Source organism: Bidens hawaiensis, unplaced genomic scaffold, assembly GCF_021521415.1.
Source record: "Bidens hawaiensis isolate Kalapana, Puna unplaced genomic scaffold, B.hawaiensis_p1.1 tig00024733_1, whole genome shotgun sequence".
Taxonomy (NCBI): Eukaryota; Viridiplantae; Streptophyta; class Magnoliopsida; order Asterales; family Asteraceae; genus Bidens; species Bidens hawaiensis.
Genome location: NW_027493914.1, coordinates 12313 through 37443, shown reverse-complemented (window position 1 = coordinate 37443; position 25131 = coordinate 12313). Strand labels below are relative to the sequence as shown.

The 25131-nt window shown below is 34.9% G+C and overlaps 1 protein-coding gene across 2 annotated transcripts; it reads right to left on the bottom strand.

Moving 5' to 3' along the window:
- Positions 1–13832: 13832 nt before the first annotated feature.
- Positions 13833–15698, bottom strand: LOC143569880 (myb family transcription factor PHL8-like). 2 transcript variants are annotated; one of them, XM_077055681.1, is made up of 6 exons: positions 15238–15698; positions 15023–15099; positions 14870–14927; positions 14721–14793; positions 14563–14629; positions 13833–14461 (listed from the first exon to the last, which is right to left on the bottom strand). In XM_077055681.1, the coding sequence occupies exons 1-6, from the start codon at positions 15374–15376 to the stop codon at positions 13970–13972; spliced, it is 906 nt and encodes a 301-aa protein (XP_076911796.1). In that variant the 5' UTR covers positions 15377–15698; the 3' UTR covers positions 13833–13969. The 2 variants fall into 2 exon arrangements, with proteins under 2 accessions (XP_076911796.1, XP_076911795.1); XM_077055680.1 differs by having other exon boundaries at positions 14563–14632; positions 15238–15694.
- Positions 15699–25131: the final 9433 nt, after the last annotated feature.

Sequence of the window (25131 nt, the reverse complement as noted above, 5' to 3'; positions counted from 1 at the left end):
AAACGATGCATGATACAAAGTTTTACAATCAATGTAATGTTAATGTTACCAACAATTGTCCCAAATAACCATCCTCACGACCTCAACCATCGTTCAAAATCATGTGCAAACCACCTATAGCTACAATAAACCTGTAATCTTGGGCAAAAGAACAAATGCGCAACAAGCAAAGAACTCATCAAAAACAAGTAGTTAAGATACGTAATTAAGAACAATCTATCAAAGATAAGTAAAAGAGATTGATATAGACAAGTAATTAATTAGTGCTTTCTAAAATTTAGATAAGGAAAATTGGATTTTAATAATCCCAACTTAATGCAGTTGGTTGATAATAATCCCAACTTTGAAAGTAGCTGTCACTGATCCCAACTTTCAAACTATTTATTTTCATTGGGCTTCCGTTAAAAAAAACTTAACGACGTTATGTTTTTTTCCAAATTTCAAACCGATATTTTCGGGCTTTTGATCGGAATGAGAATACGGGTCGATTGATGTAAAACTTAACTCGAAACGACGCTTCAAACAACTTGATTTTTGTTAATTAAATGTTTAAACAACAAAATTGAAGCATCATTTAGTTGTTTGGACCACCGTTTGGAAGTAAGTTTTACATCAATTGACTCGTATTTTCATTCCGATCAAAAGCCCTAAAATATCAGTTTGAAATTTGGAAAAAAACATAACGTCGTTAAGTTTTTTTTAACGGAGGTCCAATGAAAATAAATAGTGTGAAAGTTGGGACCAGTGACAGCTACTTTCAAAGTTGGAATTATTATCAGCCAACTGCATTAAGTTGGAATTATTAAAATCCAATTTTCCTTTAGATAAATAATTAAGCAAACCAATCAAATTATTTTAATATATTATATAACTATATTAACTTAGTTACACAAATAAGTAAACATTACACATCGATAATCAAAACATATAAACACAATACAGAAAAACAAGAAGGTTAAATCTTAATTACAAAATAGCAAAGAAAAAAAATGATCGTTAATTAAAGATGTAAAAACAAATATATTATATTAATAAAAGAATATTATATTTAAACAATCTCAACTTTTACTTTTTGACATTAAAAACTATTAACTAATGAAATATTTATCATCACTTTCAACTTATTTTCTTTTACCATAAAAAACTAATTACCAGACCCTAACTTTAATAGTACTGTTGCCGATGTTAGGTTTAAAAAAATGTTGACATAATATTAAAAAATGTGGCTCCCACGACACGACTTCCTCTCTCTTCCCCATAAAATCCTAACGTTCACACCATCACCCATCCAGCCAATGACCATTGTTGGTCAAACTCCACCACCTGCGACCATCTGCAACTACCCACACCATCCTCCTTTGGTTAAGGTTTTGTGGAGAAAAAAGAGGAAGCAGCTAGCGGCGTGGAACCCACAATTTATTTTATTATTATTTCATCATTAAAAAAATATCATGTTAGCTTTAATACTAACGGAGTTAGGGTCTGGTTAGTTTGAAAGTGCCAAAAGAAAATTAATTGAAAATTAAGAGTACATGTCGATGAATATTTCATCAGTTGAAAGTGTTCTCGAACAAAAAAATTGAAGGTAGAAATTATGCATTGCAAGTTGCAACTACTTAAAGTTCTTTTTGAAAATAACGATATAAGTACAATTAGTGTGGACCTCTGCACCTATTGCGTTCAAAATATATGCATTGCAAGTTGCAACTGCAAAGTTCTTTCTGTAAAATATGAAACCTCAAGTACTAAATAGTACAAAACATTAATAGACGCGGTGAAGTTTTGTAAACTAGCTGGCGACACATGTATTATTATCATGCTCTTGTGATCATTTGACTGAAATCAGATCCACGTGGGCATACAAAACTATATAAGTTATTTAGAAACCCATTCTCACAATATGAACTATCCATCCCAAAATGTATAATAACAGAAGTATTAATAATAATAATAATAATAATAATAATAATAATAATAATGTTGAGCATTTTGCCATGGTTTCGGCACTCAGCCATGTTATACGAGGCGGTAACAACCCTAGTGGTGGAGTTGTGATCGTAGCGAGTACACAGAAGCAAGAAACATGTGACGGTTGTGGATTGACGGTTCCAGACGAGTGTTTAGGGTGTGCATTATTCGTCGGAGAACAAGAGAAAAATTTTTCTGGGTCTGCCATTACAGAGGAGATGAGGATGAAGAAGTATAGAGGAGTAGGGTTAAAGACATATGGGAATTGGGGTGCGGAGATTATGATTCCTGGGAAAGTGCGGAAGTGGCTAGGGACGTTCAAGACGGTGGAGGAGGCGGCCATAGCTTACGACAGGGCTAACATTCGGTATAGAGGAAAGAATGCCAAGACAAATTTTCCAGTGGAGGACTACCCGGAGTATTGGATTTAATGGTCGGTTCGGGTCAAGTCAACGCCGACCGACCCGAATATGACCCGGTATGAGTTACACCGGGGGTAACGAAATATAAACCCACTTAAATGTTAATTGGGCCCGACACAATCAATTAGATGGACCGAATGATGAATTAAGGCTTTGTTTTGTTTAAATTGTTTAAACCCTAAAGCTTTACTATATATATAATATAATATTTATATATATATATATATATATATATGTAGTTCATCACCTTCATCACGTAGCAAAAAGACGGCAGCCGCTTTTCCGGCCACCGGACCTCCGGCTCCCGGTCTCCTACCTGTGCCGCCATCCTTTGACCACTGCAACCACCATCGCCGCCTTTCTCTGGCCGTCGGTGTTCTTGCTTGCATAACCCACCAGCCGCATCCTCCTTTTCGGTGAACCCGTTTTTCCGGCGAGGTGATTTCCGGCTATCTGGTTTTCCGGCAGCCCCTTCTCCGGCGTCTTATTGCTGCAGCATTGTTGCTGTTGTTGTACACTGCCAATCTCGCACCACCACCGCAGCTCACCACCACACCATCGCAGCCACCACCCGAACGCCGCCGCCGCTGCCGTTTGTGCACCGCCGCTGCCGCCACTAGCTACTCTTGTTGTGTGTTGCTTGTTGCTGCTGTGTTTTGTTGCTACTGTTGCCGTACACCACTACCGGAATAGCTCGGATCTCGTTGATTGTGTCTCCGTCTAGCAACATTTGTTATCTCTTGTTGTCTCACCCAGTTTCGATAACCGAGGTATAAAAGCTTTAAACTTTATCAATGGTTGTGATTTGTTTATTCGTGCTCGTATTTGTTGTAACCGGATCCGGGTTTGGGTTTCGGTTTATGGTTCGGTTTACTCGTTATTGTCCGCTGCGTTTTTAGTTTGTTTATACATACATATATTAATATTGATTAATATTTATCGAAATGAAATAATATACAAAAACGGGTTAAAATAGTTTGACCGTTTTCGTTCCGAACCACCGTTGAAACCCAACAAAGAGGCATGCATTGCTCGTAAATAAAGTTTCATGAATATTAATTTATATATATACAATTTTGGAAGAGTTGTGTATCATATTGGTGGTAAATTGTGTTAATTTGTATATCTACAATTTTAGAAGATTGTGTATATTTATATATATATAATTTTGGGAGAGTTATGTATCATATTGTTAGTAACTTTTGCTTCATCTTTTGTACATAACTATCTTCACTAATTTTCATTATTATTATTTTTTTCAATACATGTGTTTTAATATATATAAAAACACATATGAGTTGATTCAATTGATGTGATGGTAATAGGTCTCAAGATCAACTCTTTGGTGGGCTGGTGTTTGTGTGTATGTGTGTGCTTTTAATACAAATGTTTAAATGGCCCTTATTAGTTTTTATTAAATTCACGTTGTTGTTATTGAACTTTATAAGAGCTATTATAGTCCATAAACTATAATAAATCTAGTTTTTTTTATATTCGCTCGGATTGTTTTTTATTTTGTTTTGTTGTCTAAAAGAATATCATGGTGCACTTATTGTTTTTTTTATGTTATTGGTATGACACATCGTGCACGATACAACGTTTTACATCTATTTTTCATTCGGTTTTTTTAATGGTTAATGAAAATTACTGGCCGCGTGAGAGGGGATGGTGACCGGGGATGATGGTGGTTTTGGCGTCTTCATGTTTTCGAGTGAAGTGGGTGTGTGAATAAACAACACCCCAGCAACGTGGGGGATCAAATAATAGTTAATATATTAAGAAGTGATGATTTTAAATTATTTACGTGAACGTATGCATGTAAGTTTATGGTGTTTATTAAATGACACTGCTCATCCATTTTGACATAAGTTTTTCCAACTTCATCAGTGGTTTTGAAAAATACTCAAAATAGTCATTTTTTGGCCGTATCCGACGTAAACAATACCCCTTAGACGGAATAGATGAGCCTATAACAATTCGCCACGTGTACAAATGTTCCTTCGGATCCGAGAGAAGAGTGGAACGTCCTACAGAACAATGAGGACTCCAACGGAAGATTAAACTATCGTCTCCGACGCTGCATATCCTGCCTGTCATAACCGACGGTTTAACCCTTCCATCGAATTTCACAGAATTGAACTCAAGAGTTCGTCACTTTCTGCACGGACTTCTCTGATTCGTGGAAAATAAACACTATGGTTTTGTTCTCCTTGAAAAACTAAGCAATTTACACTTTGTATTTGCTTGATCATGTGGAGAAATAAGAAAGATAAAGATTAGTTATGGAGGTTTAGGATTTGAGAAGTAGAAGACAAGTATTCTGTCGTAAAAATATGTGGAAGTAATTAACAAACAAGATAATAATAACAGAAAAGAACATTGAGTAAACTGGTTTTTGCATAAGTATTGACTTTTCTATGACAATTGACATGTATAGGTACAATAGATGAATATTACAAATAGAATAATCACACATGAAATATTTATATGCAACTTGCAAAAATTACGCATATGAACTGAACATATCAGATTATGACACGTTTCCTAATGTAATAGACAAAAATTACACTTGGTGTTTGAATGTAACTCACTTGACATAAACTACGTTTGACGGTGACCCATAGCATAACTTCCGCATAATAAATCATCATCAGACCTAATGTTCACCCAATGAGGATACCTCTTATAATATGATCTGCCCACTTTACAAGCGTTCGTCTATTTTCGCTAAGGATGTCATATGCAGTTATCTATTGGTTAAAATGTCAATGTGTACATTTTTACACATAATTTAATTATTGTAGATTGTCAAACTTGTAGATGTTCAAACTTCAAAGTGAATAATACCCTATATATTGTCATAACATAAACTAAAGTATAAACCAAAATGGTACGGAATTTGAGTGCACGTATTAGACCTGCCAATGGGCAATTTCACACAATGAGCCAAATGAAAGAGGCAATAACAAAGGGTGTAGGTTATGAACCTTTTAGGCCAAACGTAGTGGGCGAGAAAGTGGGCGAATTTGAGGCAAAATTAGGGTGGAACACCGCCCCCCTAGGCGAAATTGGGGCGGGGGCGGGGACTATTTGTCGCCTGAAAAGGTTTGAAGAATATTAATATTTTACTAATATGTGTGTGGTATATATATACATATACATATACATATATATATTATTATATTACTATTGTAGCCCCTACACTGTTACACCCCAAAAATAAATTCTCATCATTTGCTGACTGAACGCCACACGGCGCAAAACGCCCCAAATTGTAGCCCCTCCACTACGCATAGCCTTATAAAGTGCAATGTGGACTCCCCAGGGAACCACCAAACATTCCAACTTCCAAGTGTACCAATGTAATTTCATCAAATGCCCGGTTCTACCTCACGGACGAGCCTGCAGTAACAAAGTTTAATTTCCATCGTTTTCGATTGCTTCGAGTCGTGACGAACTTTAGATCATTTGTTAAGTTGACTCTTTATTGGATATTTTGAACTTGTTATACAGTTTTGATAACTAATTGTTGTATAATTCAACATATAATAATTTTAATTGCATCGCATAACTCGCGAGTATAGATGTAAAATTTATGACTTTATATTATTATATCCAAAATCAAAAACTAGTTTAGTGATTTTTGTCATAAAATAACTTGTTTTGTTAGGAAGTAGGCATACTATACTTTATATTGTCCTAACTCTTAAGTACCTACTAACAACAAACTTACTGAACTTGGGTATAAAATCCGGTACCAGACACGACTTGGATGTACCCAACCCAGTGTACGTCCCGACCCACATGTACAAACTAGGTTTCACTTCCTCAGAGAAACCGTACCTGGAACTTAACCAGGCCCACCGAAACCGGTTTCACATCCACCAGATCAAAAACCTGAACCGACCCAACCAAAAACCGATAAAAACCTGGCATTCTGAAAAAACCGGTCAGAAAACGACCATACAAGGAACCGGTTCCTATCCGGTTCCGGTTCCGAAACAAATCCTGTTTATGCAACTCTATTGATTAGGCCAGTCCATGCAGTTTTTCAGCCCATGTGTGTGAGTGTCTGGCACTTGGTGTGATCCAACCCAGATCACAATCTACAAGTCCAAAACCATGTTTCATTACAATCCAGTTCAACACATGATCAGGGTGGGTCCTACAACTATCAAAGTTGACTCAGTTTTTTCTTCTTACTTCTTAGAAGTCTAGAACTAATGGAGAAAAAACAAAGGAAAAAATAAAAGTCAAAGAAGGAAAAAGAAAAAGAGATTATGAAAAAGGGTCGTCATATTCAAACACGCTCCTATGGTGTGTTAACAACTCTATATGGCTTCGTATAGGGGCTATCCGAGTCGTATAGCCCTCACATGACTGACTAACGTATAGAGGGGACATGATGACTGCTTTTTCAGTTTATACGGACCATATAGCCCCCTATACGAGCCTTACAGGCTTCAAACATTTAACACTCTACGACACAAAATGACAAAATTCTGCACCATTCGTATAGCCTCATACGAGCTGTATAGACGTGCATGGTATCCAAGTAAACTATGTGATGGGAAAATAACCTATACCATAATGGAAAAACAGTGATAGAAGAAGACATGGACAAAAATTATATGTACAAACTGTGATGTCATAGATATTTACAAGAGACTACTATTTATGGGAAGACTTTGGAAGCATTTAATCACACCGCGGCCGACACATCTAGTGCCACCTTGGCAATCGGAAAATCGGATCTTTGTTTTGACCAGAATTTTGGGATCTTGGCTGAAGTGGGGACTATGTTTGACATTGTTTGGTGTGTCTTGATATGTAAGATAAATATTTATATTACTTTGTTAACACAAAAATAAAATATTTGTGAGTCACCTCTCCACATGATTATTTATTCAATTATGATTTTAATGAACAAATATTAAAAATATTCTGTCGGTAATTATTCGATTGACGTAATTACTCTTCCTATTGACGTGAGGTCGAAGACTCACTAAAAAATAAACCAATTACAACTATTAGATAGCAATAAACGGGTATCGAACACAGAGAGTTTGTGGAAATTGTGTTACCAAGTAGCTTTATAATTAAACTATATTAAACTAAATGCAAAAGTAAATTCAAATAGTTGGTTGTTTGGTTTTGATTAACGAAAATAACTAAAATAATTAAACGAGTTTTAAACAATATGAGAAACAATGCTCTCTCCTGATTTCAGGTTTTCAATATTGATACAGTTAACGTTTACTTGTGGGAGGAACTACATAAACATAGTTCGTGAAAATGAGTTTGACAGTGATAAAAGAGGACTAAGTACTTGAATTATGAAAACGCAAGGTTGTCACTCAATAATCCGTTTTATATAGTTAACCCTCATTCTCTTCTACTAAATCTCGATTGCCTATGGCATCAAGAACGGATAATCAAGAACATGGATTTACACTATATTAACAATTACTAATCAAAATCATAATCACCATAGCAATTTAATCATAGAATCAAAAGACTATCCCACAAATCACATAAACGAATAACAAGTAATCAATTGAAACCCTTACAATTCAGGAGAGAACACAAATAGTACTAGCCACTCATCATTCGGTTCATCATAACATAAATCAAAGTATGTAGATAAATCTCCAATCCAATTCAATATTTACAATCACTAAAATCAAGTACTTGCTCTCCAAAATTCGTCTCTAGCTTGTTTTAGAATGAAAGATAATGAAATACCATGAAAAATCGATTGAAATAATGCAGGAAATGGCAGTTACGACCCGCACCGTGGGTCACGGTGGTTCTTGAAACATCTGGACCGTGGCCCACGGTGGAACCGTGGGTCACGATTCACCCCACGGTCACCGTACCCGCCACGGTAACGTGCCTTATGTTGTTTTTGTCAAACTTGGACCGTGGCCCACGGTCTCAACCGTGGACCACGGTGGACTTCAGCCATGAAACATCATTTTCTTCACTTGTTTGATCTTCTAAACTCGTCGGTTCCTTTGGTTTCTTCGTAATACACCATAATAGCCCCGGAACCTCCTTTGTACCTACAATTTACCGAACACACCGTAGTCATCTAATTCCACAAGATAAACCAATTCAATACATGATTATTACGGTATTAACTCACTTAAGGGTTGTCCCATGGACCACCCGTCACATTCCCACACTTAAACGTTGCTTGCCCCCAAGCAACATCTCAACACTAACTTTCTATTGCATTCAACTTGTATCCACCAATCTTACCACAAAACTGGTTCATTTAAGGTCCCAAGTCATACCCTATTCCCTTGTTTTTATTTGTTGCACTAGTTCACTTGACTTTCCATTTAAACCATAGATTTCTAACCAAACCTAACATGCTTTCGGTTTTTACCTATACATAACACATTTACACATTAACTTTTTTTTTTATTGGTGATCATCCATACATTTCATATTTAATCAATTCTCCTCGCATACGCTTGTACAATCAACAAATCTCCACCTATGTAAATGATTATTGACATGAATACAAATCAAGAGGTCTTAAAACGGGTTGTAATGGGGCCAAGTGTAAGGGTATGGAAGGGAATATTGAAAGTAGCTCAAGCGATCCGATCCGACTTATTACAAACAAACTAAAAAAAATAAAATAAACAACTATAAACATCACTAACTTCTCTTTTTCTCTCTTTTCTCTTTCTTTTCTTTTTTTTTTTCTCAATAAATAATACTTTGAACTATGCATACATAAACATTGCAACTCTAATACAACTTTATTTTTGAACTAATACAATACTTGAACATTACATGCTAGCATGATAAACATAATGCTTCACATCTCTAACTGATAAATACTAAAACAATTACATAGAAACCTATTAAGTTGGATCGTTTCGCAATATAACACCGGGGTTGATTAAATGAAAGAATAGGCCCAATAAAGTTTTCTAAAAGAACCAACCCCCCGCCCCTCACATAACCATCCTCATATGTATAATGTATGAGGCCCCAACCCCCCAAAACCCACACTCTCGCTCATCCAGATGAGGCTTAACCTAAGTGACTCTATCACTTTTGCACTCATGCCAAGCTAAGATCTCGAAATGCACTAATTGTACAAGTTCTATCGGAGAATATCAACTTTCTCACCAAACAATACTTTCTCAATTCTCAAGTGTAAATGAACGTGTTATGCAAGTTATTACACCGAAAGCATGCTAACCTTGGTTAGAAAACTATATAATCTCCTTTTTAAAAACAACTAGACACCTGTTATTTAGGGAATTGTGACCATGAAAAGGGACCAAAACTTTACCCCGCCATCTTACCACTTTCCGATTCTTTTAAACACATTTTTTTAAAATTTCTATTTTTCTGATATTTTTAATTTTTTCAGATTTTTTATTTTTTTTTGTTTTAAAATTTTCAACACAAACGAAAACAAACGAAAATTTTCCTCATCCCCACACTTGGGATACATTGTCCCCAATGTACGGTTTTAAGAAAAATAAAACAAACCACTTGTTAAACACAACCTTCATTTCACCACATTCCCATAATACTTAATCAAAAGCATTTTATCCACCACCCATCCACCTAAAAACACATAAAGACACAAAAAAATAACAACTATACATTAATATACAGAACAGTGTTCACCTGGTATCACAAGGCTCGATCAGTTGTAAGGCGGGTGGGCCGGCCCGAAGATAGATGTCATGAATTCTGAAAACTGGCCGAAGTTAAACGCCCCATCGCCGTCGCTGCTTCCTTCTCCTTGTGGTGGTGGTGGTGCCATTGACTGCATTGGGCTTACCCACATTGAATGATGAAGTGGTGGTTCGGGATATCGTACCGAACCGTCATACGGAGGAAGAGTCTTTTAATCTACCATTTGTGGATCCGACACGACCGGTTCACCTGCATGCCATTGATCATGCATCCTCCGATTCCTATCATCCAAGTATCTCATATTCATCTCATGTTCTCGCCCATAAGCATTGACACGGTTCCACATCTCTAACCTGTCGTGCCACTCTTTTTCGGCCCGTTCAGCATAGCCCCCCATAAAGGTCTGATGGTCAAATAGTGCACGCGACTAATCTGACTAATTTCCATACGTGGAAGGCCATGCTTAGACGAGTGTGGGTACGACTATTTATGCAAAACGTACAATCCTATGTTGAAATGGTAGGTGAATTAAAATGTACAAGCTAACCAACTTTAATTACAAAAGACAAGATCACATCACGTGTCTTGTCTTTAGACGAAAATTGTGCGGTAATTATTCATGGGTGAAAATTATGTCTGATGATGACTCATTGGATGGAAATTATGCCTCAGTGTATTTCACTCAATTAGTCATAATCAGACTTAAATTTTCACCCAACAGGACATGATCAGATTCATTCGCTTACAGGAGTTCGTATATTATGTCGAGTGATGTTATGATGTTATATTGTTATGTGTACGACTGTAGGTGGTTATTTTGTTGATTGAAAAAGTCAACATATTATAGTTATTTTATTGGTTTAAAGAGTCAATGTGTATTTACTTTGGTTGATGATCAAGTTGTAGATTTTCAAAGTAAATTAAACCCTACATATCATCACAACATGATTAAGATCATAATTGAAAAAGTACAAGGAAATCTGCATAAAGTACCTTTTCTAGAGTGCAATATGGACTCCTTAGAGAACCATCAAACATTCCAAGGGTACCATTGTGTCGATACATCGGCTTCTAACTTCATAAAATGCCGGTTTTACCTCATAGACGAGCATGCAGGGATAAAGTTGAGTTTCCGTCATTTTCGTCTGCTTCTAGTCGTGACGAACTTTAGATCATTCCTTCAAATCAATTCTTTATTGGATATTTTGAATTTCGTTATGCGTTTGATAATTTGTATAATTCAAGATAAACAAACATCAATTTTGCATTGCACAATTTCTTTCAATATAAATGATTTATTTCTGACATTACTATAAAGGTATATCATATCTAAACAAAATGTTCTCTCCGTCCAATTAAAAGTGTCAATATTTTCTTTTTTATTTATCACATTAAAAATGTTCACTTTAAAAAATTATTAGACAATTTTCAAGTTTACCCTTAAACACACACAACTAGCATTAATAAATAATATTGATGAACCCAATTTTTAAGTGCATTATTGTCATTTGTTAAACAAAAAAAATATCATTCAATCTACTTTAAACTTTATGTTTTTCAAATTTTGACTCTTTTAATGGGACAGAGCTAGTACTAGGGCTGTAAACGAGCCGAGTCGAGTCGAGCTAGAGTGTGCTCGAGCTCGAGCTCGAACTTAATCGAGCTGGCTCGAGCTCTCTCGTTTTCTTTATCGAGCTGAAAAATTGAGCTCAAGCTCGACTCGTATCAAGATCGAGCTGAGCTGGGCTCGTGTCGAGCTCGAGCTCGTCGAGCTGGGCTCCTTTAATTCTTTTAAAAAAATTATTTTTTATTTATTATTTTTATATTCAATATTTTACAATTTTGATATATAAAATACAAAAAATATAATTTTAACATACATATTATATAAAATTTATAAACTAGAGAATTTATAAATTTTATATGTTTTATTTTTGTTATTTTTTATATGGTTTTAGATATTGAGTGACATAATATATGCATAATTTTTATTTATTTATTTCTTGGTATGATATTATTATATATAGATATTAAAATTTAGGGTTTAATCTAAACGAGCCAACGAGCTGTGCTAACGAGTCAAGCCAAGATCGAGTCACGAGCCGAGCTGTCACTGGCTCGAGCTCGGCTCGTTTAGAAATCGAGCCGAGTCGAGCTCATTTAGAATCGATCTTTTTCGAGCCGAGCTTTTTTCAAGCTATTTTCAAGCGAGTTTCGAGCGAGTCACAGGCTTTTTGAACAGCCCAAGGTAGTACCTGTTTAGTTTCTTGATTTTTTTTTACTAAAATAACTTAGCATATGGTTAAACTTAAGAGATGTGGGCATTGGGATACTACTTCTAATAAGGCCATAATGGTATTAATTGGGCCAGTCCAGGCCCATTTTACAATTCACAAGTCCCAAAAGGTTATTGTAAACACAATCTGGTTCAAAACATGATTAGGGTGATCCTACACTACGATCAAATTCATAATAAGAAATATACTATTGCAATATATATTTAATACAAACTGTAACTAATTAAAGTCGTTCAACTAGCAATTTTTAACAAACTAAACTTATATTTAACTCGTCTCAAACTCGAGCCAGTTGCCATCTTATTACACCAGGAGTTCACTTGTTTAATTTAATTTTGTATTTTCTAAAATTATTTTATTAAAAAGTTAAAATAAATTCAAATATTATACAAGGAAAGTAAGCAACTTATACCAAGGGGTGTGGGGTGGGGATGGGGGTAACGTGCGAGTTACTATAGTTGTCAAGTCAAATCAACTCAAATTTTTATAAGAGTTATCTTTAGCTCAAAATCTTAAAATTTACACGAGTCAGCGAACTCAAGCTAAATCGACTCAATTTTCTAGGGTACTACTTTAAATGAACCAATAAGAGCGTTACAAAAATGAATTTAACAAGCTCTATAGGTAATGAGTTTAGGAGAGAGGGGGGGGGGGGATGTGGAATGAAAAGTTTAGGGGGTGATTTGTAATATGCTTGGAAGATAAGGGGGTTGGTACAAACTTGTGGGACACCTCTTCCTTTTACTTCAAGTGATGAAGCAAAGAATAAAGCACAATAGAGGCAAATGATTGATTTTCTTTTGTAAAAATCTACATTATTGCATAGGTACAACTTCATATGCATGATTTACACATCATTATAAAATAAGTTTATTTTTTTTGGTCATATTCATTATATAACTATTTGAAAAGTTGTGTACATTACCATATGGCATATGCTAAAAGCAATAAGGTATCATTGTGGTTGATAATAGGTGTCTATTTTGTGGGTTTATTCGGTAATACATGATTGGGTTAAATTATCTGATTTCGTATCTTTTGTTACTGTGAAGGACCTATTTGAACACCCGAGTAAACAAAAGGAAATAAGGAGGAATGCCAAGTAGTTCAAGCGATATCGGGTGTTACATGTTGGATGATTCGGAAATCAAGGTACGATATGATATTTAATAGCAAATCGCCTTCGTTGAATTACGTGATTGATGTGACTAAAACGACCTCATATTTCTGATTTTCTGGGTGAAGTATAGAAGCAAATGATCAACCTTGGAGTGCAAAAAGTGGTGTCATTTTAACTTTATTAATTTTCCTATGTAGTAGCCATTTAGCTGTTCTTGTAATTGTAATCAGTTTGTTGTTTTTTTATTTATATGTTTGGGTCTCTCGCTTACTGTGAATCATTCCCTTTTTTGTTTTTAGTATTGTTGCCAATATAAAAAAAAACTACCAAATGCATGGACATATGATTTGACACCAAATGTAGAATACATAATTTATATACTTCTTTAAATGGATATAAATATTATATACTATATGATATATGATATTTCTAAATGACATACATAAACATCATAAACCTTCCATCCATCACCAATGTCAGAAAACCTTTCACTTGGAGTTCAAATCCAATGTGTATGACCTTGACTCAAAGTCAAAGTCAACGTCATTCACATATTCACTATTCAAATCAAACCTCTTACTTTTACTAACTTGACAATTACCATCCGAAATTGTACTCCCACTTCGCTTCCTCCCACTCCGATTTTCAGGCTTCGTCTCCATTAGCGACAAAACAAGATTACCCTTTTCGTTTCTTCCCAAACTCTCGGATGACGTTAACGAGCTTTCTAACGACGATATTGTTTTCGGGTTTATTTCAAGATCCGGTTTTGAAGTTGAATTTTCAAGTTCGGTAAGTACTGACAAAGAACTCGGGCACCCATTGTCCACCATCGAAACTAATTGTGACAACTCAGCTTTTGCTACTTCCACTTCTATAGTGGATGAATTATACCCCGCAAGCGTGTCTTGTGCCTTTTTTAAAACCGACTGTAAATACTTTCCTTGTGCCTCAATTCTCAATTGCAAATGTCTTTGCACCTGAAAAAATCAGCTATTAGTGACGGATCCAAGATTACAAGAATATGCCCAAAAGATTCTTTTTTCTTTCTTACTTATTTTTTTATATATAAATTTTTTACCTCTATTTGTTCATGAAGTTTTCTTTGCACTTCCATTTGAATTTGCAAAGCTTGAGCAATCTTTAAGCTTCTGATACAATAAAGATTTAAAATTTATCAATCTTTAAGATTTTACATTAACAAAAGATGGATCATATATAGGTAAAAAGACAGATTACTCGTTAATCTGATTTGGGGCTTCAACGATATGATCGGTACTAGTGACATCACTTCTATGATCATCAACATATTCTGCATAAACATCAAGAATTTTATAAAAATCTTGTATCAAAAAATATGCATATTAACTATTTAGTCATTTACACACCTTCTTGCTTACTTTCACTACAATCCGGTGACTGTTGAATTTTCCTGAGCCTAAATTTCTTCATCGATAAACAAACGTAACACAATAACGATAAGTCAATTAGCATACTAATGATAACTATTAATTGGCAAACAAAGTAGAGGTTAAGAGTACCTGCAAATGACTCTTTAAGTGGTACAAAGTAAGCCCATGAATGCTCATGACTCTCATCAAAGACTTTGGTGTTGCTTCTGTTCATATTATTCATATTATTCATACCATAAATGTTAAAAAGATGCAAGCTTTTTAACACCCAACTAAAAAAGATTCAAGTAAAAGAAACATTTTATACAAATAAATATATAACTATATAATAACATATTACTCACTTTCTGGGCCTCCAAGTTGAGCAACAGCATCAACGAACCGTTGGTGAAGCCCGGGAGTCCATTTAAGCCGCGGTTTAGCATCACTAGATAACACCAAATTCAAATCTTGTGTTTGATGTTGAATATTCTGACTAGCCATTTTTGGTGTTGAATATGTGCAGGTGTGTGTATATATGTGTATAAGTGTATAGGTGATCAAACATAGAATAGAATTGGTGTGATTCTGTTAACTACAAGATATGTGTCTGAAATATGTGGCAGATGAATGTTAGTTTATATAATTGAAGGTGTGTAGGGGGTGGTTGATCACTTATTCTCACACCATATCAGGAAACAAAAGTGGGACAATGTAAGGGGAAGGAATATATGCTCTAATGAGCTGTTTATTTATTTATTTATTTATCTAACTTTGTATCAATTCATATTTCAATATCCACCCACAAAACAAAAGTGTTTTTTATTCATTTTTGTTTGACTTGAATGGCAGATTATGGTGCAAAAACAAAGAAAGCAAACACAGTTCCATTTGGTTCTTAAAAGCAGAGAAAAAGTGCATGATTTGTTTTTATCCTCATGTTTTCAATCACCCACTCTTCATGATTCACACCAAACTCACAAATACCAACATTTGGTTTCAAATTCACATCTAAAGTGCATGAATTTTTACCCAATTATAATTCTTGCTATCACATCAGGAGTTTTACCTTATATTCACCTAAGGATATCTGATGTAGTGGGTTTGAATCTCATCATGTGTTATAATATCTGATTTAAGCCTGGATGAACCACCACTGGTCGGATTAGGTCTCACAAGATCGAACCTTCCCAGAGGTTTAGCAATGTTTGTCATTCAAAAAGAAATTAACAAAATAAATAATTACAATTAAGGATTTTCATCGAATATGTTGTGGGCATAAAATAAAAATTTAGGATTTACACTCCAAAATTTCATGTTTTTTATCTGATTATGATGACGGATGCTCGAAATTTCACAATTCAAGCCAAACTCACAAAACCCAACATTCAATTCTAACATTTGCATCTAAATTTCATGAATTACATAACCACAATTTTCCTACGACTCTCGTCAGACACCAGGTGGGCATAAAATAGAATATTAAGCTTTACACTCCACAATATTCCATTTTTTTATCCGATTGTGATGACGGATGATCGGGATTTCACATTTCACACCAAATGCACAAAACCCAACACTCAATTTCAAATTTACATCTAAATTTCATAATTACATAACCACAACTCTCAAAGGATTTTCATCGAATATTTTGTAAGCAGAAAATAGAAATTTAGGATTTACACTCAACAATTTCACGTTTTTTTATCTGATTGTGATGACGGATGATCAAAATTTCACAATTTACACCAAACCCACAAAACCCAACATTCAATTTCAAGTTTACATCTAAACATCATGAATTACATAACCACAATTCTCATAAGACGTTCGTCGTACACCTGGCATGCATAAAATAGAAATTCAAGAATTACACTCAACAATTGAAAAGTAAAGATCTTAGCTCTTTATCTTACTTGATTCCTACTGAATTAAGGAACCCTACCATGACGTGTTAATGGGCTCTACTTTCTAAAACTACAAGAAACTTTGAGGAAAGGGGATTTAAGTTAGTGGGATAGGTGATTTTTTTAATTTTTTTTTAATAAATTTGAAGGATATTATTATTACTTTTGGGGATTGAAAGTGATGGCAAATGAGGTTTTGTTTTCTTTGATTAGCCTATTTTTGGTGGAAGATGTGGTGGGATTGGCAGATTCTCTTTGTTGTTTGTAGCCTTAGGGGAATCAAAGAATCCAACAATAGATTTTAAGACAAATTTCTTGTTTTTATGCCATCAATTAATATTAATATTTATTATTATTTAAAAAGTAAAAAAAAAAAGAAAAGATAAAGTGATCATGAGGGGAATAAACCAATTCATCAATGATCATGCCAAACATATTCCTATCTATATTAATTTTATATTTGTTTTATTTCTATAGCTTTATTAAATGTTTTGAATATTGTATATGAGTGTGTAACAAGGTAAAATTATATTACTTCATGAATACATGTTTTATGTTTAGTTTAAAATATTTACAAGTGTTTTGTTTCCTATCTTTTAACAATATAACTAGTTCAATTGTTATACTGATTCACTAGTTGAAACGACTTTTAAAACTCATGATATGAAATAACTTTGGGAATACAATGCGGAATTCCTCTATATTTTACTCGACTAGACCAGCTGTATTAGTGGTTACTGATATGATCGACCGGCCTAGTTTAGAGAACATTTGTAAGATAGGTAAACATCATATGACAAATCATCATTTACTTTTCTTCTCCTGTAAAAACTTATTATTTATTATAAACATTAATATTAAAATGTTAAAATACAGAACTCCTCTATATTTAACTCAACTAAACCAGTTGTATGAGTGGTTCCTAATGTGAACGACCAATCTAGTTTAGAGAACATTTGTAAGAAGGTAAATATCATATCACAAATCATAAGTTACTTTTCTTCTTCTTTAAATACTTCTTTATTATAAATATAATGTGTTAAATATGATTATGAAGGTTATTAAATTAACATGACAATGAGGTTTTTGGCATATTTATTTAGCTAACCGTGTTTTGAGCTTACCCATTTGACAACTAATAGACATAAACAAACTAAACCAACTCATTTACAGTTGGGGTTGGCAAACATGTCGGATGGGTTTGGGTCAAGGGCTAGAAAGAGTGTTTGAAACCAACTATATTAACACAAATTTTCTATAAAAAAAGACACATGAAACCATTTTTAAGATGTGGGTCAAACTTTACAGACGTATTTATTATAAAACTAGTTCAACTTATCATCCTATTTTCTTAGGATTCGACTGGACAAAACTAATGTTGTAAAAGCAGGTCTACGTGGGTGAGTACTCACTACAGGGTATGGCGTGAATGCGAGTTTCTTTAACTCCGCCTAGTTACTAGGAATCGATCAAGGTGGTCAACCTCAGCCAGAATTACATCTAGTCAGTTAACTTGGGCTGATTTTGACTTAAAAAATAAAACATGATTCGTATATCTATAATATTAAAGAACGGATATCTTTATTTTTTTAATTACTTATTTGCAAATTATATAATAACTTAATATTTAAAAAAGTATTTCTCTTATATATATTGATATTCTATTATGCTATAAATATTAGTAAACTTATAATATTTGACATATAAAATATCCTAAAATTGATTCTCTTTAAAATTACCATGTTCGAGTACTCCGAGTACACCCAACTTCCCAGTTAGCCGTGTAGAGTCCGCTAGCGACTTTTAAAATTTTGGACTAAACTAACCTTTATTTATTAGAAAATATAAAACGATGGTAACAACATTGAAAGGTAAAGTCATGTGCAATGGATAAAAACAAAGAATGTTGAAACAATAAACATCAATCACGAAGTGTCATTTTTTATATATCACACGTCGCTAGTGTTAACCACAAATGATATGTCGGGTCCAATTGTCATAGCCCGTAGGCTCTGATAAGAACGAAGAGAATCTAGAGAGAAAGAGGAAGTTTCATTATCATCAAGCTGATCAACTACTACTGTTACATCTGTTATTATACTCTAACTAACAACTACCTACAACTAACTAACTGAACATTTACATTCTGGTCCCTCTACAATAGACTCTTTCACATCTTTGACTTTACTATTTGACTTTACTAGCAATATTACATTTTAACCCTTTGACTATCTATTGACTCTCTTATTCGTAACAATACATTCCCCCTTTTGACAATCTTGTCCTCAAGATTCAAAGTCAGGATAACGTGCCTGTATCTCACTCCAATCCTCCCAACTTGCTTCAGTGACTGGTAAATCCTGCCAATGGATTAAAACTTTTACACTCATTCGATCACCCTTTTTGTAAAACTTACGATCCAAAATCACCCTTGGCATCAATCTTTTAGGGCTCAATTGAGGAATTGGTGTAATTTCTTGAGGCTGGCTCGGTGCAGACTTCAATAGGGACACATGGAAAGTTGGATGAAGCTGGGAGTCTGCTGGTAAGTCCAAACGATATGCAACTACGCCTACTTTCTCCAAAATCAGGTAAGGACCAAAATACTTTGGTCCCAATTTTTGGTTATGATGTTTGCGTAGTGTTGTCTGAACATAAGGTTGTAGCATAACATATACCCAATTGCCCACTTTAAATTCCCTTTCGGATCTGTGCTTGTCTGCAATTTGTTTCATTATGTTCGTAGCTTTAGCCAGATTAGCTTTGAGAGACACCAATTTGGCTTCCCTAAGCTGAACCATTCCTCTATAGAAGCTATGTTAGTATCATGTGGAATGTAAGGAATGTGAATAGGGGGTGGAATCCCGTAGAGTGCTTCAAACGGTGACATTTGAATGGCCGAATGATAAGTGTGTTGTACCACCACTCTGCAAGAGTTAACCATTTAGGCCATTGTTTAGGCTCATCCATAACCATGCATCTCAAATATGTTTCCAAACATCTATTGAGAACCTCAGTTTGTCCATCACTCTGTGGGTGATAGGCAGTAGAAAAATTGAGCTGCACTCCTTGGAGCTTCATAAAGTCTTTCCAAAATTAACTTAGAAAAACTGGATCCCTATCAGACACAATAGTTGAGGGGCACCCGTGTAGTTTAAAAACAGTATCAAATAGCAGCTGAGCTATAGTTGAAGCTGAATAGGGATGGTTTAGGGATAGGAAATGAGCATATTTGGTTAATCTGTCAACAACTACCAAAATTGCATCTTTAGGCAGGCCAGTGATAAAATCCATAGAGATATCTGAAAACACAGAAGTAGGGGTGGGTAATGGTTGTAAGAGACCTGGATAAGCAGCTCTATCATACTTAGCTCGATGACAAACTTCACAATCTTTGACCCACTGCTTAACATCACTGTCACATTTCTTCCAATAAAATAGCTGCTTCAACCTTTGTAATGTAGCATAGTACCCTGAATGACCCCCCATTGCAGAAGAGTGACATATGTGCATAATGTCCCTCCGTAATTGATCATCTTGACCAACTACCACCTTGTTCTTCCGTTTTAACATCTTACCATCCCAAGACCAATGTTTGACATTAGAAGTATGTTGCAACTGCTGAATAACAGCCTGCAAGTGATCATCAGTTTCCCAACTCTTGATAATTCTAGGCCATAGACAGAGTTCAATAGAGCTTAAACCCATTTCAAACAAGGCTAAACCTTCCATTCTTGATAGAGCATCAGCTACTTGATTATTAATGCCTTCCTTATACATGATTTCATAATCATATCCCAAGAGCTTTGCCAACCATTTCTGTTGCAGAGGTGTACTAATCTTTTGATCTAAGAGATATTTAAGACTCCTTTGATCAGTTCTAATGATAAAGTGCTTGACAATTAGAAAGTGGTGCCAATGCTTAACAACCATAAGTATTGCCAATAACTCTTTCTCATACACAGATAAAGATTGTTGCTTTAAAGAAATACCTCTGCTAACATAAGCTAATAGGTGTCCTTCTTGCATTAAAACAACCCCCAGTCCTTATAATGAAGACTTTTGAAATATCTGGAAGAGATAAAACTGGTGCAGTAGTTAGAGCTTCCTTCAATTGATCAAAAGTCAACTGAGCCTCTAAATTCCATTTAAAGGCATCCTTTTTGAGCAGGTTGTGCAATGGTCTTTCTATACTCCCATAAGATTTAATAAATCTTCTATAGTACTCAGATAAACCCAAGAATCCTTTGAGTTGTTTGACTGTTGTAGGGACTGGCCAAGTTTTCACAGCTTCAATCTTAGAAGGATCTGTGCTAACACCCTTAGAAGATATAATATGGCCCAAATATTCAACTTGGGACCCTGCAAATGTGCATTTTGATCTTTTTGCTAATAGGGAATTAGCCATGAATAGGTTTAAGACTGCCTCTAAATCCAATAAGTGTTGTTCCATAGAAGAACTATACACCAAGATGTCATAAAAAAAACTAAAGCACATTTCCTCAACAAGGGTTTAAAAGTTGCATTCATTAAGGCTTGAAATGTAGCTGGTGCATTAGTTAATCCAAAGGGTAATACTAGAAACTCAAAGTGTCCCTGGTGAGTTCTGAATGCAGTCTTATGTATATCTTCATCATGCATTCTTACCTGATGATAGCCAGACCTTAAGTCCAACTTAGAGAACACTGAAGAACCTCCAAGTTCATCCAATAATTCATCAATGAGAGGAATTGGGAAGCTATTTTTAATTGTAGCTTAATTCAATTTCCTATAATCTACACACATGCGCCAAGACCCATCCTTCTTCTTGACTAACACCACAGGAGCTGCAAATGCACTGGTGCTTTCTCTTACAATTCCCAAATCTAATAATTCCTGAGTCATTTTTTCAATAACATCCTTCTGAGCAGCAGGGTACCTATAAGGTTTCTATGCTACCACTTGAGCATCATCTTTTAATACAATCCTGTGGTCACATGATCTCTTAGGAGGTAAGGATGTTGGTGTTTGAAAAATAGGTTCAAATCTGCTCAAAAGGGTATCTAATTGAGTTAAATCTGAGCTAACCTGTACCGAGGGTACATGGGTCATTTCATCAGTGTTCATGCAGACTAAATGCCCCTGGCCTATCCCTTTTGAATTATTCAACATGTAATCCATTCTCTCACTTGAACACAAGGTAATATCAATTGGTTCTTTAGTACCTTTTAATTCAAATACCTTGCCATGCATCTTGAACTTCATTGTAAGATCTTTAAAGTTCCATGTTATATCTGCCAAACTTTGCAGCCATTGTATACCTAAAACCATGTCATAGTGAGGAAATGGAACTAATAACACATCAGTTTTAAACCAATAGCCTTGCATAATCCATTGAAGTCCCTCACAAGCTTTTGTGCAAGACATTACATTGCCATCAGTAATTGTAATCTTCATAGGGGGTAAATCTTTAAAAGGACATTTCATCTTAGAAGCTATGTTCACATCCAAGAAGTTGTGTGTTGACCCGGAGTCAATTAAAATATGTAGTTTCTTAGTGCCAATAGAACCTGTCACTCTCATTGTAGAATAAGATGTGACCCCTATAATAGGATTCAGTGAGATCTGTGGGTCAAGGATTTCAAGGTGAATTGTTTCATCTGCTTCATTTTCTTCATCATCATCCCAGACTTGTATAGAGAATAATTGTTTAGCCTTACATTTGTGAGTTAAAGAGTACTTTTCATTGCAGCCAAAACACTCTCCCCTTGCTCGTTTGTCAGCTATTTCTTTGGTTGTCAAGATTTTGGTAATAGGATTTTTTGGTTTAAAAGGTGGTGAAGGAAGAAAGGGTAGATTGGTAGCAGTGAGTGGTGTTGGATTGTAAACTGGTTTAGAAGTGGAATCATGGTTCGATAAGGTTTATAGGTAGGTTTTGAATAGGAATATGGTGTAAAAAGCTTGAGGTTATCCTCTTGTTGTCTAGCCAACATATATGCCTCAGGTAAACTAAAAATTCGAAGTAATTTCAAGGGATTACCAATTTCTGGTTTAAGGCTTTCAAGAATAGGCTAATTGCATATTCTTCACAAAGAGATACCCGAGTTAGTGCTATATCAAATTCTTGACACAATTCTTGCACAGTTCCTGTTTGTGTAATAGAGGCTAATGAACTCATAGCATTTTGACCCATTATGATTGCAAATCGGTTAGCTATTGCCCCTTTATATTCAAACCAGGGCATACCGTCAATGTTTCCCCCTTTAGATCTAACAAATGATTGATTCCATAACAGAGCAGCTTCTTCAAGGTGAATAATAGCAAGTGTAAGTCCCGAATCTGGATCACTACAATATGATATCAACCAAACGAGTATTGGTGCGGAATACCAACACTCGGTGATTCAAGAACTCAAATAGTAACAAGTAAAATAACACGGAATTGCTTCAAAACACACGTATATTATTGAATACGTCGGGTGCTTAAGCACTTACAATACAAACAAACATAAACTGGAAGTCAACAACTTTTTCCTATACATGATCTAGACTATATATAGGCAAAGCAAGCACTAAGCCGGCCCAAACACCAAAAAGCCCACCGAGAACACATAAGTGTTCTCGGTTTACACATGCACCCAAAACCCAAAGCCCAATGGCTAGAACTAAGTACAAACAAGCTCAAACCACAAAACTAGGCCCAACAATCTCCCCCTTGGTTTGTAGCTTTATGTTTTACGCTTCCTCCATGTAGTCAATATCCGCATCTTTCAGTCCTCCAGCCCAAAACTTGTTATTGATGATAGATGCCACCATTCTTGTGTATTCTTTGGCAGCTGTTTCAAAAATACCATCAGCAACAATCTGATGCATGCTGAGTATCTTGATATCCTTCTCATGAAATTTCAACAGATCCTTAGGGTCAACAAAGCGGTATTGACCTTTTCCCTTTTGTAGTTTGACAACAGCTGTGGCAGTAACATGATCAAAGAACCAGAATCTCATGTTATCCAATGTACCATCGGGAATGGCACCTGGTACGGGAATATAAGTTGATTTCTTTGTAGGAGGCCACATCACATTTACCATAGTTTTCCCAATTCGTGGATCCAAGACTCCTTTGGCTTTCTTCAGGAAAGATTCAGCGGTTGGCATATTTGGAAAGCCTTTATCAACTTGACGCTTGAGAAAGTTCCAGAAATCTGAGCCTCGTTTCACTACAAAAAAAGGCATCATTAGAAACTAAACTTTTAGAGACTGATATATCAATCTCGAATGCCTAGTACTGGGGGACTGATTTATCAGTTACCGATAATATTAGGGACTGATTTTTTGGTGACTAATGTTAGGAACTGATAATCAGTCACTTATATTATTTGAGACTGAATTTTAGTCACAACTATGTATAGACAATATAAGGATTTTGTGAGTAACTTATTGGAAACTGAAATTTAGTCCCAAATAGATAACGAAAAATGGTGCAAAAGTTTGGTAAATGATCTTCAGTCTCTAACAAGGGACGACGCATTAGAGACTGAAAATCAGTTTTTAATATTCCCAAAAAATGTCGAATTAGGGATTGATATTCAGTAATTAACGTATTTTGTATATGGAATGATCAAAGACTGATTCTTAGTCTCTATTTGTTTGGAGCAAATTCTACATTCTTAGAAAAAAATGTTAGGGGCTAAGAATTAGTCTTAGAAATTATGTAATATACATTTTCTAGGACTGATATTTAGTCTTTAAATATATTTGTTGATAAAGTAATTAAGGACTAAGATATAGTCTCCGACAACTGACGCAAGTAATATACCTTTTCTAGGACTGATCTTTAGTCTCTAAAAATATTTGTTGATAAAGTAATTGGGGACTAACATATAGTCTCAAATAACCGACGCATATGTCCGAATTAGAGACTAAAGATCATTCTTTGAAAGACTAATAGTGAGTCTCAAATGTAATATACCTTTTCCAAGACTGATTTTTAGTCTCTGAATATTTTTGTTGATGATGTAACTAGAGACTAATATATAGTCTCCAATAACCGACAAATATTCTACTATTTCGAGTTAATATATCAAAGACTTAAATTCAGTCCTAAGAATTGTTGCAAGAAACCACATTAGATTTATTACTAGTTATGATAATAAAATTATTAAAAACCTAAATTTTTGTTTCTCTTCCAATGTTAGTTGAGCTAAAGCTCATTGGCGATATTCAAAATATTTAGAAGTATATATATATATATATATATATATATATATAGAGAGAGAGAGAGAGAGAGAGAGAGAGAGAGAGATTTTATCCAAATAAAGTATTTACCAATTTAGTGTTGTTGAAAATGTGTTTCTTCTTCTAATTAATCTTTTTG

Excerpts from the sequence above, each read along its gene's own strand:
- LOC143569880 (XM_077055680.1), bottom strand. The coding sequence starts at position 15,376 with ATGGCTAGTCAGAATATTCAACATCAAACACAAGATTTGAATTTGGTG. Across the intron at positions 14,928-15,022 it reads ACTTAAAGAGTCATTTGCAG|AAATTTAGGCTCAGGAAAAT; the intron begins GTACTCTTAACC and ends TTATCGATGAAG. Across the intron at positions 14,794-14,869 it reads TAGTGAAAGTAAGCAAGAAG|AATATGTTGATGATCATAGA; the intron begins GTGTGTAAATGA and ends ATGTTTATGCAG.